Source organism: Cydia fagiglandana, chromosome 14, assembly GCF_963556715.1.
Source record: "Cydia fagiglandana chromosome 14, ilCydFagi1.1, whole genome shotgun sequence".
Classification (NCBI taxonomy): domain Eukaryota; kingdom Metazoa; phylum Arthropoda; class Insecta; order Lepidoptera; family Tortricidae; genus Cydia; species Cydia fagiglandana.
In genome coordinates, this window is record NC_085945.1 from 8,420,980 (window position 1) to 8,437,846 (window position 16,867).

The window sequence follows — 16,867 nt, forward strand, 5'->3', positions numbered from 1 at the left end:
AATCAATCTAGTTTGTTTCGGACACCGTTAAAAACGTTGAAATAAGAAAAGGTATTTTCCTTTTAATTATCAATGATCCCAAAATATTTATTATGAATTTAGAAAAATGTACTACGTTACAGCGTTTGTATTTTTGGCTTGTTAACAGTCCTCTCCCATAGCTGTCTTTAAGTTCCTTTTGAGTTTCTTCTTTTCTTTTTTAATGTTCTTTTCATTCTCTTTTTCTTCGACAAGAACTTTGTATGGAGATGACGTCAAAATTTCACTTTTTTCACACTTTCTTTTCCGAACGGCTGAGCGTTTTCTCGCAGCATCTGGCAATGGTGACAATTTGTGCACAATCTGAATTATATCTGGGTCATAGCTCGTTGATGGCTTGGAATGGCTGGTGTTCATTTCACTGTTAAAATTGCTCACAAAGAGGCTCATTGATTAAATCTCTAGGGGGAGTAGATTCTTTTGATGCTAAATCGTTGGTTGGTTCTGTGTCGCAAGTCACAGAAGTGGAATCATCAACAGCAACGTCAGACACAATACCCTTTTTCAGTGCAATCCACTGAGTTTGAGGATGTTCCTGGTTCTTCTAGTGGAATATTAGTCATGTCAGCTGCCAAGTAATCAATTTTTGTGAACAAATGTCTATCAAATGGACAATTTCCTGTGCATTTGAACTCAGCCGGAACTTGGCTTGACACGCTGCTGCGTTTACTAGAATAAACAGGATGCCTTATATTCTTATCTATGGTTTTATTCTGCATTCTCTATGAATAAATTAAAAAAGTCTAATTGACAGAATGGGTAAGGTTTTGGCGCGGAAGGACAAGTGAGTAAGAAGACCAGTGATAAATATGATAATACGTTTAATCAGTTGAGTAATAGATATAATTGCTATTGTACTGGTATTCTAGAGATACTAACTAAGGTATACAAGTATCTGGAGGTCAGGGGTGGTACAAGGGGTTCGGAAGTGGTATCACAGAGCCCAAAAGCCTTATAGAAAAATAGGGCTTTTAGGCCCTGCTTACTTGGTTGGAACACTATTAGCCGTATAGTGAGAGCTAATCCACAGATTCACTGTGACTCTCGGTAAGTTGCCAAAATTCGAATTACTATTATTTGAGGGTGATATTCTGAAGTGGTCAGACTTTTGGGACCAGTTTGATGCGTCAATAAGTTTCAGCTAAATGATGCCGCGAAGATTGCCTATTTAACCGCGTCTTTGGAGGGCCCTGCCCTAGAGACCCTCGAAGTTCTTGGGTCATCAAATAAAAATTACAATATTCCAGTAGAAACGTTACAGAAACGGTATGGTAATAAACAATATATAATAGATGCGCATTATAAGAATATATACCGCAGAAGATGATCCAAAAGACTGTAGAAAGGTACTTAACTCCATAGAGAGAAATATAAGGGTTCTTCAATCTCTAGGAGAAAATATTAACAACAATGCATTTAGAACAAGGCTCCTAAGTAAATTTCCCGAGAAGATTATTTTTCAACTAAATGTCTCTATAAAGGAAGGAGATGATGTTTCAACAATTCGGGTGACACTTCACAAAATAGTAACTGCCTTAGAATTATCGACCCAGCAATCAAAGGATAAAACTGCAGACATTCAATGCTCTACTGAAGTCCTAAACACATACACTGAAACAAAGCCAAGTCAAAAATTGAAGTATAAGATAGGACAAAATATAAGAAAGAGGAAAAATATAGATGAAAATATCTATAATAATAAAGAAAAGAAAAAGAGATGACCTTGCACCTTCTGTGAAGGACCTTATTTACATAATGAATGTAATGTTAATGTAGTAAGATCCTATGGTGATAAGATAATGAAACTAGGTAACAAGTGTTTATCAGAAAGACACATAAGTAAATCATGTCCTGAAAAAGTGAGATGTTGGACTTGCTCGCGGCCACATCCAACTGCCTTATGTCGAAAAACAGCTATGTGTCAAAAATATTCTAATCCGCTTACAACATTATCTTGCCAGATTGTTAACAAAAGGTCATTTTTACAGACGGCCACGGCAAAGATCCTGAGCTAAAATAAACAAATACCTAGCAGAATTCTCCTTGACCAGGGCTGGCAGATCGTAGATACGTGCATAAATTTTGAGAGATACTCATTTTCAGGTTATCTAGTCACCTTTTTCATGTTTATCATTTTTTTAGTTTCTTTATTCTTAATTGCTTCTTATATATAGGTTGGATTTCTGATGGGCATGTTCCGAGGGTGACGAGGATCAATTATTTCTAGAAGTATGCAGTCTATATAAAATTTTGTCAACTTTGGTTCCATCTTCTGCCAAAATTTATCGTCTTTGTTGTTATTGTTAATCGAGACTTCGACCCTCAACGATTCGTTTTCGCTGCGACTTCGAGCGAGCTTATCGGGATTTAGCACTAACTATTAATCGAACCACGCAACTTTGAGTGATGCTTACCGTACTAAACAATAAAAATGTAGTTTAAATTAAATTATGCTTGCTTAAATTATTGAATAATAATGATTATTACTTTTAATTTAATCAATTACGTAATGGACACTTCCACAAATATTGCAAATAAAGATTCTTATAGGGAAAGAGTAAAACTGCTTAGAAAAATAAATTCTTGCGTTCCAGCGGGATCAGGTGGTTCTAATAGCAGATTTTCTATGACGGGACCTAGTGTTTCAACGGCAAATGAAAACATAAGATGTTACCTGCAAAACAATAATGATCGTAAGTTTCCATGGTTTAAAGATCCGTAATAGTACATTGTGCATTAACCTCGTAAGTCCCCGCGTATTTTTAAAAGTATAAAATAGTCCGCAAAATACCTGTACATTATTGTACTTATGGATAAGATTTATAATTATAATATGTATTACGTATGCCCTTATTTGTACTTACCCGAGTCTATAATCCCGTTAATGCCCATAAATGATTTTAAGTTATTGTGTTTTGGCACTCATACTTTAATTTATTCATTTTCAGACAATGACTCCTCCGATCTTGATGAATCGCAAATTGATATCGCCGCCCAAATGCACAATATTGTCACCGATGATAATATTACAGCAGACTCAAGTAAGTCTTTTGAAGATTATATAAAAAAATGATATTAGGCTCAATTCGTTAACTATGTTAATATGTAACTTAAGGGGCATTTCACGTCAAGCGGGCAGCGAAAAAAGGGTAACGATCCGGATTTTGTTTATAACTGGGTTAATTGAACATGTATGTGATCTAAAAAAAATGGCATCTTTACTTTTTTTATTTATTGCTTGGTTACGATTATATACGACTTTTAAAAAAAATACGAAATCTGAGTAATGGATTTTTCAAATGTCGTGGATGCAAATCATCAAATGCATTTTAAAATAACTTAATGGTGTTTTATATAGAATAATAATGGTATTTCTTGAAAATGAAAAAAAAAGTTAATTTTTTTTTTTTTCATATAGTAAACTGGAAGTTTATATTTAAAAAAATTTTTTTTCTAACTTCGCATTTTTTCATTTTTTTTATTTTAGTATAAAAATGTAGTTTATAACCTGGAAATGTTATGTAAAAAAAATTATAGTTGTATCTTGAAATTCGTAGAAGACATGTGATCAAAGTATGAAGGTACTGCGCTAGGTTACGCGTCTCTCCGTACGGAAATGTTGCTTAATATGGCAGTCTAAATGGCAAACATAGGCAAACACTGCAATATGTTATAAGTATTTTAATGAAAAACACTTCTTGTTTACTTTTGTGATACGAAAATAAAATGAGAAGCAATATTTTATCTCCATGTACATGCTGACTGTACATAATTAAATAAACAAATCTCTTATTAAATAATTGGTACCAGTAAGTTATCACCTCATATCGACGTTATATGCTAGAAAGAGATAGATAGTGACGCTATGCAAGCGTCATTCGATATTTGAATTTCCGTTACCTCTTAGTGTCACTTAGGCCGCTACCGCGTTGTGTTCTGTTTTCTGCAATTAGTCGTATTATTAGTCGCAATAATATTCAATATTTGAATACTATGAATTATTACGGTGATCGATGTTATAATCCTTTTAAATTAACATCTCACCCGAGAACTAAAATTGTGAGAAAAATTTCTACAAGTTTAGCTGAGAAGTGGGGATTGTCAGCATTTGTTTACGTGTGCACGTCCTGCAGAATACGACTTTCTAAGGAAATATCGCCGGAAAACAATCCCGATATTGTGCAGTCGCAGTCGTCTCAAGGTAGCCAGATATCAACTGATTGTTCACAGCACCAAGAAAGTGATTCATTTGTTCCGGAAGACGAATGTCGTAAAACTGTTTCTACTCAAACAGACATAGCTATAGCAGATGAGGAAATTCTGTGTCAGCTGAAACAGAAATACAATGAGCCGTCTACATCTGCGTCTAAGAAAATGCTAATACTTACTATTGCTCCAAAGTCTTGGAGTGAAAGCAAACTCGCAGAAGAATTTGGGACATCGCGACGACAAGCTAAAAAGGCTAAGGAACTTGTGGATCAATTTGGCGTTTTGGCATCACCCAATTCCCGTAGTGGCCGTAAGCTACCGGTCGAAACAGAAGAGCATAAAGTCAGAGCATTTTATCTTCGTGAAGATATTAGCAGAGTTATGCCTGGAAAAAAAGATTTTGTATCTGTCAAAACGCACGACGGCAGAACACACTTGCAGAAACAACTTTTGATGTGCAACATTAATGAGTTGTATCAACAGTTTAAAAATGAGTATCCTGACATTAAGGTAGGCTTAACTAAGTTTTACACACTCAGGCCAAAACAGTGTGTCCTTGCTGGCGATTCCGGAACCCACGTTGTGTGTGTGTGTACATATCACCAGAATGTTAAACTTATGCTCAATGGAGGAAATATAGATTCACTTACTGCAGAAACCAACATCCACCTTGCTTGTTATAAAGAGTGCCTGCGAAGAATGATGTGCCCTAACCCTACGTCTAAATGTCACTTGATGACATCTAAATCATCCCCAACTGAACGTTGTAACGATTGTCCTGGATTGGATGCGATTCGGGATCACTTAAAAAATGTTTTTGATGACAATAACATCACAAACGTTCAGTATGAACAATGGATGGGAACGGACCGCTTTTCGATAGTCACCCAAGTGCTTCCCGCAGATGACTTTGTGGATAGCTTTTGTAATGCTTTAGATATCCTAAAACCACATGCATATATCGCTGAACAACAAGCACTCTTTTTTAAACAGCTAAAAGAGACAATATCTGAAGGTGAAATCTTAGTCCAATGCGATTTTGCCGAAAATTACAGTTTCGTTATACAAGATTCCGCACAGTCCTTTCATTGGAATAATGATCAGTCAACGCTGCTAACATCGGTATTTTACTACAAAGACCAGAATAAATTACAACACGGAAGCATTGTAATGATATCCGATGATCTAAAGCACGATACAGCTTCATTTTACGCATTTCAGAAAATATTTCACACACATCTCTCAGAAAAAAATATTGCAGTGACAAAAATTATGTATAGCACCGATGGAGCCTCACAACATTTTAAAAACAGATTTAACTTTGTTAATATACATTGTTATAAAGATGACTTTGGCATTGAAGCAGAAATTCATTTTCATGCAACTTCACATGGAAAGGGGCCTTGCGATGGTCTTGGCGGGAACCTGAAAAGACTAGCAACTCGTGCAAGCCTTCAAATGCCAACAAACAGAGCAATAACTACACCTTTGCGTTTATATGAATGGGCGAGAACATCGTTAAAGGAAACAGCAGTATATTATTGTGCCAAGGAAGATATACAGCAACACAGACTGTTCTTGCAACCACGATTTGACAGGGCTATCACCATTCCTGGAACGAAAAAATACCACGCTTTTCTACCGACACCTGAGGGTATAACTATAAAACGGACCAGTTTTACCACAGACTCTAAAGTAGTTAAAATAACCAAATAAATAAAAGATTTTATTACATGCTACTCTCTTGTTTTACTTATTCCAAGTGCCCAATGAAAAAACATAAAAAATATAGAAGTATTATACTTAATTTTAATAATATCGTAATAGTAATAGCCGTTTTGCATACTTATAAACCATATGTTACACTTGATATCACCGCACTACGAAACAACTCAGGAAAACGTGCCGTGACTACCGTGCAGCACCATAGTTTTTTGATCAGTTTCTTTTACGAATTTCAAGATACAACTATATTTTTTTTTACATAACATTTCCAGGTTATAAACTACATTTTTATGCTAAAATAAAAAAAATAAAAAAATGCGAAGTTAGAAAAAAAAATTTTTTTTATATATACTTCCAGTTTACTATATGAAAAAAAAATTAAATTTAACTTTTTTTTTCATTTTCAAGAAATAACATTATTATTCTATATAAAACACCATTAAGTTATTTTAAAATGCATTTGATGATTTGCATCCACGACATTTGAAAAATCCATTACTCAGATTTTGTATTTTTTTTAAAGTCGTATATAATCGTAACCAAGCAATAAATAAAAAAAGTAAAGATGCCATTTTTTTTAGATCACATACATGTTCAATTAACCCAGTTATAAACAAAATCCGGATCGTTACCCTTTTTTCGCTGCCCGCTTGACGTGAAATGCCCCTTAATTTATTTTGCTTATATTTTTTTCCAGATGATGAAAGTAATTTATTTGGCAGTGACTATTCGGATGAAGATCCCACTTACGTGCCAGATCCTAAGGACTATTCACCAAAGCAAATAGATTCCGACTCTGATTTTATTCAACAGGAAGACTTTTTTATGGTGCTGATTGATGAAGTTTTAGATCGAGTTTGGATTTCTGTAGAAGGTGACTATTCAGCAGCAGCTTATGTTCAAGATTCAGATTCAGAAAACTATACACCTCAGCAAAATGATTCCGGCCATGATATTATTATTCCTGAAACTCCCAGCCCATGCAAACAGCAGAAACGTTCCTTGTCGATATTTGACAACGTTTGTATTTCTGGAGAAGGTGAATGCAAGAGCTTCTTCTTATGTTCCAGATTCAGAGGACGACCCATTAAAAGTATTACATCCAACTGACTCTAGCTGCAATGACAGTATGATCCCTGAAAGTTCAGGTGTTCGTTCACATTGTAGACAATATTTTAGACAGAGTTTGGAGTCGTGTCAAATCCTTGAAGCGACGTAAGCAAGCTAAGCCATCTGAATGGAAAATAGATATCGCCAAAAAGCGAAAAATGGAAGGGCTACCTTATGTGACCCAAGGCATTAAGCGTCCTGCTAAAGTTCCAAAGCCTATCGAATGTGATAAATGCCAATTCAAATGTACTGAAAAGTTTTCCGAAGAAGAACGTAGCAGTTTGTGCCGTTATTTCTACAGTATGGATTTCCGAGCAAAAAAGAACTTTATTCTTTCTTGCATAAAAATTCAGCCTGTTAAAACTAGAAAAGTACAGAAGGCATCTAATAAAAAGGAGCGTTCATATACTAAAAAATGTTTCTTTCAAAAAGACAATGACGAAATCCAAGTTTGTAAATTTTTTTCCTGGCTACATTGTGCATTAGTGTAGATGTCATCTCCGAGGCTGTAAATAAAAAAGATTCATTAGGATTGTATGTCGAGGATGATAAACGTGGCAAGAAAAGCCCACCAAATAAAACTAAAATAGAAGATGTTAAACGGGTCCAGGATCACATAGAGAGCTTTCTTGTAATGGATTCTCATCAGTCCGTAAAGACAGTAAGAAGAAATACCTTTACCCTGACGCTAAATCGGTTAAAAACATGTACAGATTGTATGAAGATTCATGTAAAGAGACTAATAAAAAGCCGGTTTCAGAGTCAAAGTACCGTGATATGTTTAATGAAGAATACAATTACAGCTTTTTCAGTCCAAAAAAAGATCTCTGTAACGTTTGCTCAAAGTATGAAAAAGCTCTGTCGAAAGAAGAGCTATAAGATGATTACCAACAGCATGTACAACGGAAGACGGTCTGTCAAAATGCTAAAGACGCTGTCAAAGCTCGTGCTAATGTAGACAAAACGTTTATGTCAATAACTATGGACTTACAGGCAGTTTTGCAAATACCTAATGGCGGGGAAAGTCTACTATATTACATGAGAAAATTAGTTCTCTTCAATTTTACTATTTATGAAGCCAGTCTCCCAAATAATGCTTACTGTCTTTGCTGGAGTGAAATAAATGGTAATAAAGGCAGTTGTGAAATTGGAACTTGCCTTTTCTACTACTTGTCTGAATTGCCTAAAACCGTGACAGAATTATGCATTTTTTCGGATACGTGCAGCGGCCAAAACCGAAATCAATATATTTCCGCTCTCTTACTCTGGGCAGTACAAAAGATAGACCACCTAAAAAAAATTGAGCAAAAGTTTCTCGAAAGTGGGCATAGCCGAAGCGCTGGTGGCCTAGCGGTGAGAGCGTGCGACTTGCAATCTGGAGGTCGCGGGTTCAAACCCCGGCTCGTACCAATGAGTTTTTCGGAACTTATGTACGAAATATCATTTGATATTTACCAGTCGCTTTTCGGTGAAGGAAAACATCGTGAGGAAACCGGCCTAGTCCCAATAAGGCCTAGTTTACCCTCTGGGTTGGAAGGTCAGATGGCAGTCGCTTTCGTAAAAACTAGTGTCTACGTCAAATCATGGGATTAGTTGTCAAGCGGACCCCAGGCTCCCATGAGCCGTGGCGAAATGCCGGGATAACGCGAGGAAGAAGAAGAGCGGTTCCGACTGGAAGAATGTCTTTAGATTTGCTAGAAATAAAAAAACAAAAATCGTTACCACTGGCGAAGAAAAGAAAATAATTGAAATCTATAGCTATAAAGTGGAAGAGTTTAAATATAACGAAATATTAGATTTTAAAAAACTAAATGCTGCCATAATAAATAATAGAACCAATGATACCACGAATGAGGCCGTGAACTGGCTGAAAATTAAAAGGATTAGGTACGTGAAAGGAGATTTCAAAATTTACTTCAATTACGACATGTCCGAGGATTTTCGTCAGTTAGATGTTACACCTAGAACAAGAGCTAAGAGACAGTCTAACCCACCATCAGTTGCAATGCCATGGCCAGAAGAGTTAGAGCCAAGATACAGTATTCAGTTACCTATAAGCATTGCTAAAAAAAAGATTTAGAGACCATGTGCAGGAAACAAATTATACCTACTGAGGAGTATCATGGATGGATAAGAAGCCTAAAAACATTTGCCGGGAAAGCACCAAATAATTCAGATTCTGATGAAGAATAATACCGTTCTCACTTGAAGATTCACTTATTTTATTTAGTTTTTTTTTTAAGTACTTATAACCTCTTTAAAAATTTTGAGACCACATGGTCTATAATTGGTGTCCTGCACATGCAGGACACCAATTATACCTGAGGAGTAACATGGATGGATAAGAAGCCTAAAAACATTTGCTGGCAAAGCAACAAATGATTCAGATGAAGAATTATAATGAATGGTTCTAATGTTGTGACGATTCCATCTCGTTCTATATATTTTTGTTTCACGTGCAGTACATGATCAGTGCATTTTTTCCAGTCCTCTGGAGTTACAGTCCCAAATTCCGTCGAAATCGCTTTTTCTACTTCTTTTACAGTGAGACCCATATTTTTGCTGCCAACTTTCCTTTTAGCTAAACTCCATATTTGTTCAATGGCGTTAAGGTTACAATGGTATGGGGGCAACCGTAGAACTAAATGTCCATTTTCTTTTAAAATTTCGTCAACCTCATATTTTGGGTCGGGCTTGTATTTGTCCACCAGACACATCAGCTCTTCCTTCGACATGTAAGTTTCATAATCAATTCCATTGGTAGTGAGCCAATCTTGAATTTCTGCCTTTCTCTGATGCATTGTGGGTGGTTTATTTACCTGAGTTGAATGATAACTTGCGTTATCCATTATTATTATTACACTTGGTTCCCTTAAATTAGGGATTAATTTCTCTTGCAGCCATTTTAAAAAGTTCTGTCGGTTCATGTCATGATGATAATCAGCTGACATAGATTTTGTGCTAAAAACCAAGAGGGCATTAGGCACAAATCCTTCTTCGGACCCGGCATGTACAATAATGAAACGTTTTCCTGGGGAAATTGATTGATTGGCCTATAATTTTGATGAATATATGTTTCATCCAAATAAATTAACGGCTTTTCTTGCTGGCGGTATTTACTAGTTAATGGCTCTCAAAAATCTGTGCCTACATGCTGCTATGTCATATCTCTCCATGATTATACTACGTTCGTTTATATTTTTTAAGGTACGTAAAGTAGGCACCTGTTTCTTCACTGTGTAGTATTCATTGATCTTCTGCCTGATCGCGTTAATGTCAAAACTATCCAAATTGGCAACTGTTGGTTTATGTGGACGCTTTTTCCCGGGAGTATTCCAAACACCTGCATTTGACTGTCCTTCTTTTTTTATTCTTTTGATAGTAGCTGTACCAACATCTGAAAATGAGAAGAAAATACAATATATTGTTTTTAATAATGGTATAGCTTATGGTTATTGGAAGCATCAATCAATCGGAGAAGCAACATTGGGCGAACCGTTCTTCTGTTCTGTAGACTCTTCCTCTTCGGTCACATCCATTCAAACATATTCTGCACTCGTCCGAGAAGAGAACTGGGGTCCATTGCTCAATGGTCCAGTCCATATGATTTTCTGCAAACTCTCTTCGGGCTGTACGGTGTCGCGCCAGCAATCTGGGCCCCGTTGCAGGCCTCCTGGGTGTCAAGTTCGCTTTCTTGAGTCTTCTTCTTATTGTCCACTCACTGGCAGCCACTCCTCGTATCTCACGCAGACGCTGCTGGATGGCAACGCTTGTCAGGTGTCGATCTCGGAGAGATGTTGTGACAATGAAGCGGTCGTCCCTCTCTGATGTACACTTTTTGCGGCCGCTTCTTGGTCTTGAAGTAAAGGATCCAGTCCGTCGGAACCTCTGGTAAACTCTGCAAACTGTAGATTGACTTAAATTCAGCGTGGCAGCTACTGAACGTTGGCTACGCCCCTCTTGCAGGAGCTGGACGACTTGGCGGACTTCAGCTTCAGTGGTTTCCATTTTTCACAGATCTTCTTCACGGGAAAATATGCGGAGATGTGTACCGGTCAACTTTTGATAAGTGACTGATAACAACCCCTCCCCTACCCCCCGTTTTATAGGGGTTAAGGGTAGCGCAAATCGTGCGCGTGATAACGCGAAACCGCTCACAAATCGGGAAAATGCCGATAATTTGAAAAATACTGGGCCGTTTTCCATGTTTTTTAACTTTTCGTAAAGCTAAAACTTCAAGGGACATGATCTCAGTAAATAAATAATCGAAAATAACCGGTTTACAAAATTATTGGGTGCAGTTGAAAAAATGCAAAGTGATGCAATACTTTTGCACGCGAGTGTATGAACCACATAAGGCGATGGCGCATATTGTTGCTGCCAAGTTGGTGCAAACTTGGCTTAGACTAAATTGTGCTAAAAAATATGCCAGATGCTAAATGGAAGATTTTGGTGCCAAAGCGAGTGAAAATATGCCAGATCTAGCATCATTTAGGTCAAGTTGGCAACACTGATCGCACTAACAATTGCAGTGAAAGCTGGAACTCATGTTTCTTCAAAATGATTGGCCGTCAACGCCCTGACATCATCCAATTGTTAAATGCACTAAAAAGAGATGCTGAACAGAAGCGACGGCAAACCAAGAAAACAAGCAGAACGAATGAAATCGCCAACGATAAGTTCGTCCAGGAAACACAGCTGGAATTATTGAACAATGAAATAACTGTTGTACGATTTTTAGATATCGTTAGGTAAATAAGCAAATAAAATTAAATAGTGGTTCAATTAAATAATAAACAGTTATAATAATGAACATATACAGGGTGGAACAGAACGAAGAACTTTTACAAAAACGGGGAATTGTTCGACCTAATAGCTTTATATTTTCCCAATGAACTACGTTCATATTCTTTACTATGTACGAGATAAAGCCGGTTAAACTTTAGTACAAAAATCCACTTGTTTCAACCCTAGCAAGTTGATCGGGCGCTGACGTCATGAAAATAAGTTTAATGACCTTTTGTAGCAAAAATGAAAAAAAAAAGACAATTACATGTCACTGCTAAATAAATGTAGGAATTGACAGGTCTAGATTGCCGATCATAAATAATAAACAAGAAGGTTAAACCAACCAAAGTTTAGCCAAGAAGTTACTCATTTCAACTACAGACCAAGAAAATCATACAGCATGAGTTTAGTTTTAATTTTAATGTTTAGTTTAATTATTTTGTTAATACTTTTATTTTTTTACAATTATATTAAAGTTATTATGTTGTTTTTGTACCATATATATGAATAAAGTACCTAAATTATGTTTGTCATGTATAAAAAAAAAAAATCATACTGTCTCTTTATTTTCTAGTAACACTGTTAACTGTCCATCGGTAAGTTAATCTAATGTTTTAATAGTGCAATATCTTCGCTAAGAATATTTATTTTAAGAGAGTAACAAAGCTATCATGTAGCGACGAAACTTTTTAAGACTTATTAATCATACTGGCCAGTTAAAAGTGCTTGACGATTGATTGAATACAATTTGACGTTGTGTCATTGGCAAAAATCTCATATCGTGTTACAAATATTTCAAAATGCCTCAATTGAATGCTAGAGGTTATTTAAATTTGCTTTTTTTGTACGCAGAGTGCAATTACAATGCCGCCGAAGCCTTACGCCAGTACCGAAACAGGTACCCACCACCCCATCCAACAGGGCATATGACAATTTTGCGTGCTATTGATCGTGTTACCAACAATAGAAACATCGTACCACGAACGGGGCAGGATGACCAACGCGGTGGACGCGTTGTGCAGCATGCTGTACGATTTGAAGGGTACTGCAATACTTCGATCGAAATCCAAGGGCAAGTTCGAGACAGGCGGGCCAACATTTTGGAACGAATCATCCAAAAATACTACGAATATTAAAACGTGCCGGCCGTCACCCGTACAAAATTCAAAGGGTTCAGGCTTTGCTTCCAACTCTTCCAAGAGACTGTCCTGTCCGGGAAGCACATTGCCGGTGGCTTTTGGAAAGGTTGGCGGACGATGGAGAGTTTCTCAAACACGTAATTTGGACCGACGAGAGTTTGTTCACACGAAACGGTATGTGGAACCGCCGTAATGAGCACATCTATGCTGAAGAAAACCCATTCGCATATCGTTATGCAGGACACCACCACCAGTATCGTTGGTCAGTGAACGTTTGGGCGGCAATTCACGGAGACACCATTATAGGGCCTGTGTTTTTACCACCAACTCTCAACAGAGTGGGATACATGAATCTTTTAGATACGGAGCTTTTCGAGTACCTCGAAGATTTGCCATTGGCCGAAAGACCACTTATCTGCATACCTCGCAATCGAGCTAGCAAAACCGTAGCAAATGACAGTTGAATGTAAAGGTTAGCGTTCATATGTCATGAATCATCATCATGACTCATGATAACATAGTCACTATTTTTTAAATTTTAAAGTTAAATTTGTGTTTCAGGAAAGTAAATTATTAAATTACTTCTTTAAAATTTTGTTTATTTGATCTCAATTTGTTTACTCTTAATTTGAAATACAAAATAAATTCTACCTACTTATAACGTAATGATGTGTGTATAGCACAAGGATGTAAATACCTTATTTAGCGTAATCACACGCAAACAGATCTTAAATAATTAATTTAAAACATAGGTTTTGTATTTGACTTAGTAAATACGTATATATGCGTCAACCTTAATGTGCAACTGCTACGGTTTTGCTAGCTCGATTGCGAGGTATGCTTATCTGGTACCAACAAGATGGAGCACCAGCCCATTCCACACATGAAGTGCGACGTAAACTGACTGAGCTTTTCGGACGTCAGTGGATTGGACGATTTGGACCACGCCGTTGGCCACCTAGGTCTCCGGACCTAACGCCGCTCGATTTCTTTCTGTGGGGTACTTTAAAAGATATGGTGTTCAAAGAAGAGTGTAACACCGCAGAAGAGATGAGACATAGGCTTACGGTTGCCTTTGAAACTCTCCGTAGGAGAAACATCCGCACCCAAATGTTGTCGCAGGTACACCGACATACGCGAGCACGGGCAGCAGCGTGCATAATCAGACATGGCGGTACTTTTGAACATCGCATGTAAATAGTGTAAATTTGTATTGTAGGTATGTGAAGTCAGTGACATCTGTCATACTGTGCAAAATGTAAACAGTAACTTTATAGCGGCAGTTAGGGTTGTCACCTATAGTAAAATGATTAATTTTTAATGTCTTTTTGTTTTACTTAACCTAGCTTTAAAATGATAATGAATTGATTGAAAATTAATTAGATAACAATATACTTTCAGCAAAGATCATAGTAAAGTACCACCCTGTATACATTGTGCTTCTTTTATTTCTTTCAATACAAGGGATGACTCTCCGGAAAAAATACAATTCAATGTCATACGTGGCAATAACTACTTTAGTGTATATGAGGCTTAACATTATGAATCTGACCTTAGGGGATCCTGATGAACTCGGAAGTTCATCAGGATCCCCTGGGGGATCAGGCTATAGGGGATCCTAGTGGACTGCATGAATAAAATCAATATGAAACTTATTGTCACTTTATTTCCTATTTACTATATATTTCAGACACATTAACAAAAACTGATAAGGTCAATGCATGGAAAAATATGCATACCCTGGCACAATCGTTGGCGTTGGTGCCTAATAATAATGAGTAAATATACCAGGGACACATTCTGACAAAACTTGAGGAAGAATGCAGTGGTATGTATGCATAGTAGTCAATCACATTGGAAAAAAAGTTGCCTTTTTATATTTAAATATTCTAAAGCATTGATGGCCAAATGGTAAATAATGTATGTTCAAACTAGATTGATACTATCACAGCTTAACAAATTCGTCCCATACTCGGGTCCCATATGATGAAACCCAACGGCATGTAATGAACGCTACTTGTCGGCAGAATGGCCATTAAAATGAATTTAAAATGCTCTCTGTTTATTGGAATCAAGATAAAAGTGATAAAACCTATGGAAATATTGGTGAACTGTTAACTATGATACTCAAAAACAGTGAGATGCAACCCGCCCTTACAGCTTTCAGACAATTGGGCATACTGTTTATTAAGTTCCTTTCATTCTTGCGGGATATTGGCCCATTCTTCCACTAACGCCTGTTTCATTTCTTACACGCCTTCCAAGCTCGTCCCATACATGCTCAATCGGATTTAAGTCTGGGCTTCTCGAGCCCATACAGATGATACCAACCTCCTCAAAATAATCTTCTACAATTTGAGCTGTGTGTTGAGACAATAAAACGAATTGATGTGCGAACAGTGAGTATTCATTCTCCATTGCCCTGCGGAGTCTCGTATCCGCGTAATAGGTTCTGGGCACAGTCACAATCGATTTATATTCACTGTTCTCCGTCACGCCATCGACACGTGGGTCATCAACTTGTGATCGCCGGTAAGCGCATTTATCATGGCCGCCGAGTTGAATCAAAATCAACCTCTCAGCTACTCCAGCCAATCGATTAAAAACTAAGTAGCTTGGAAAACTACCAGACATGGAAGTACCAGATCAGGATGCTGCTGACCCTCAACGGTTGTGGGAGACTGTGGAAGGGACGGACGTTGACCCTTCGCACGTCAAACGAGCATTGGCTCGCATCGGCCTCAGCGTGTCGACCGCGTGCCTACAGTATGTCAGAAAGGCGACCACCGCAAAAGAAGCGTGGGATAACCTCAAAACTGTTTTCGATAACAAATGTCTGTACAGGGCGTGCTGCTATTGCGGCAGCTGCATCGTATAGAATACAAGCAATTTAACTGCATGTCCCGTTTACCTAGAAGCGGCGATGTCGCTCGTTCATCAATGTACGGATATTGAGAAGAATATAGAAGATAAAGAAGTGGTGGAACTTCTTCTTAGCGGTCTGCCAGACGAATGCGACGCGCTGGTAAGCAACCTCGAGACTGCAAATATCGCCGACTCCAACCTCACCGCTGATATGGTGAGATCTCGCCTTGTTCAAGAAGAATCGAGGAAAATTGAAGGATCTTCCTGTATAGATGAAGCCGCCCTGTTCTCTAAGGCAAGAAACACAGTACCCAGACAACAAAAACAGGTTACTTGTCACTACTGCGGAAAATCAGGCAATATAAAAAGCAAATGCTTCAAATATAGGAAGGACAAGGTGAGAGTGAGGTAGAGCTGCTCATATGGCCCTATTTCATGACGAGGTAGAATCGTCACCAAATGGAACGGCATTAAATAACCCATATGCTTCTTCCGTTTCGGAAACTATTATTGCCCTGCTCACACCACTGTAGTTAGAAGTCTGGCTAATGAAAGTTGAACCCAGTATTATATGTCATCACTATTTCAACAGTCAGTGTGACCGTCACTTCAACGATTTTCGGTGAAAGTTAACGGCCTAATCTATAACGAATAATGAAAAAAACTATAAAAGTAGTGCCCGGCGGCTTTTATTTACTATGCTTAGTAAATGAAAGCCGAAAGTGAAGCCAAGAAAAGAAGAAAGTGAGCGTTTGTGTACCCAGAAAATGGAATGTTTACAAGTTATAACCAACTTTGTAGGTTAGTACAGAAAAAATACTTTGATATTTTCTGCACATAATGTTAATATGATTGGGAGCCTTTCTGTGACAATATAAGCTAATTACGTAATACCATTGCTCCTCAGGAGCAATGGTATGGAACGGTTAGCTGTAGATCCAGAGTGTAGGAATTAAAGGTTGGTACTAAGTGATTTTGGTGATGATAATATA

General features: G+C 37.5%; 1 protein-coding gene across 1 annotated transcript; it reads left to right on the forward strand.

Moving 5' to 3' along the window:
• Positions 1-2,601: 2,601 nt before the first annotated feature.
• On the forward strand, positions 2,602-7,897 carry LOC134670703 (uncharacterized). The gene is made up of 3 exons (XM_063528515.1): positions 2,602-2,732; positions 2,988-3,080; positions 6,671-7,897. Exons 1-3 carry the CDS (start codon positions 2,666-2,668, stop codon positions 7,081-7,083), a joined length of 573 nt encoding a protein of 190 aa, XP_063384585.1. The 5' UTR covers positions 2,602-2,665; the 3' UTR covers positions 7,084-7,897.
• The last annotated feature ends 8,970 nt before the right edge of the window (positions 7,898-16,867 follow it).

Excerpts from the sequence above, each read along its gene's own strand:
- LOC134670703 (XM_063528515.1), top strand. The coding sequence starts at position 2,666 with ATGACGGGACCTAGTGTTTCAACGGCAAATGAAAACATAAGATGTTAC. Across the intron at positions 2,733-2,987 it reads CCTGCAAAACAATAATGATC|ACAATGACTCCTCCGATCTT; the intron begins GTAAGTTTCCAT and ends ATTCATTTTCAG. Across the intron at positions 3,081-6,670 it reads TAATATTACAGCAGACTCAA|ATGATGAAAGTAATTTATTT; the intron begins GTAAGTCTTTTG and ends ATTTTTTTCCAG.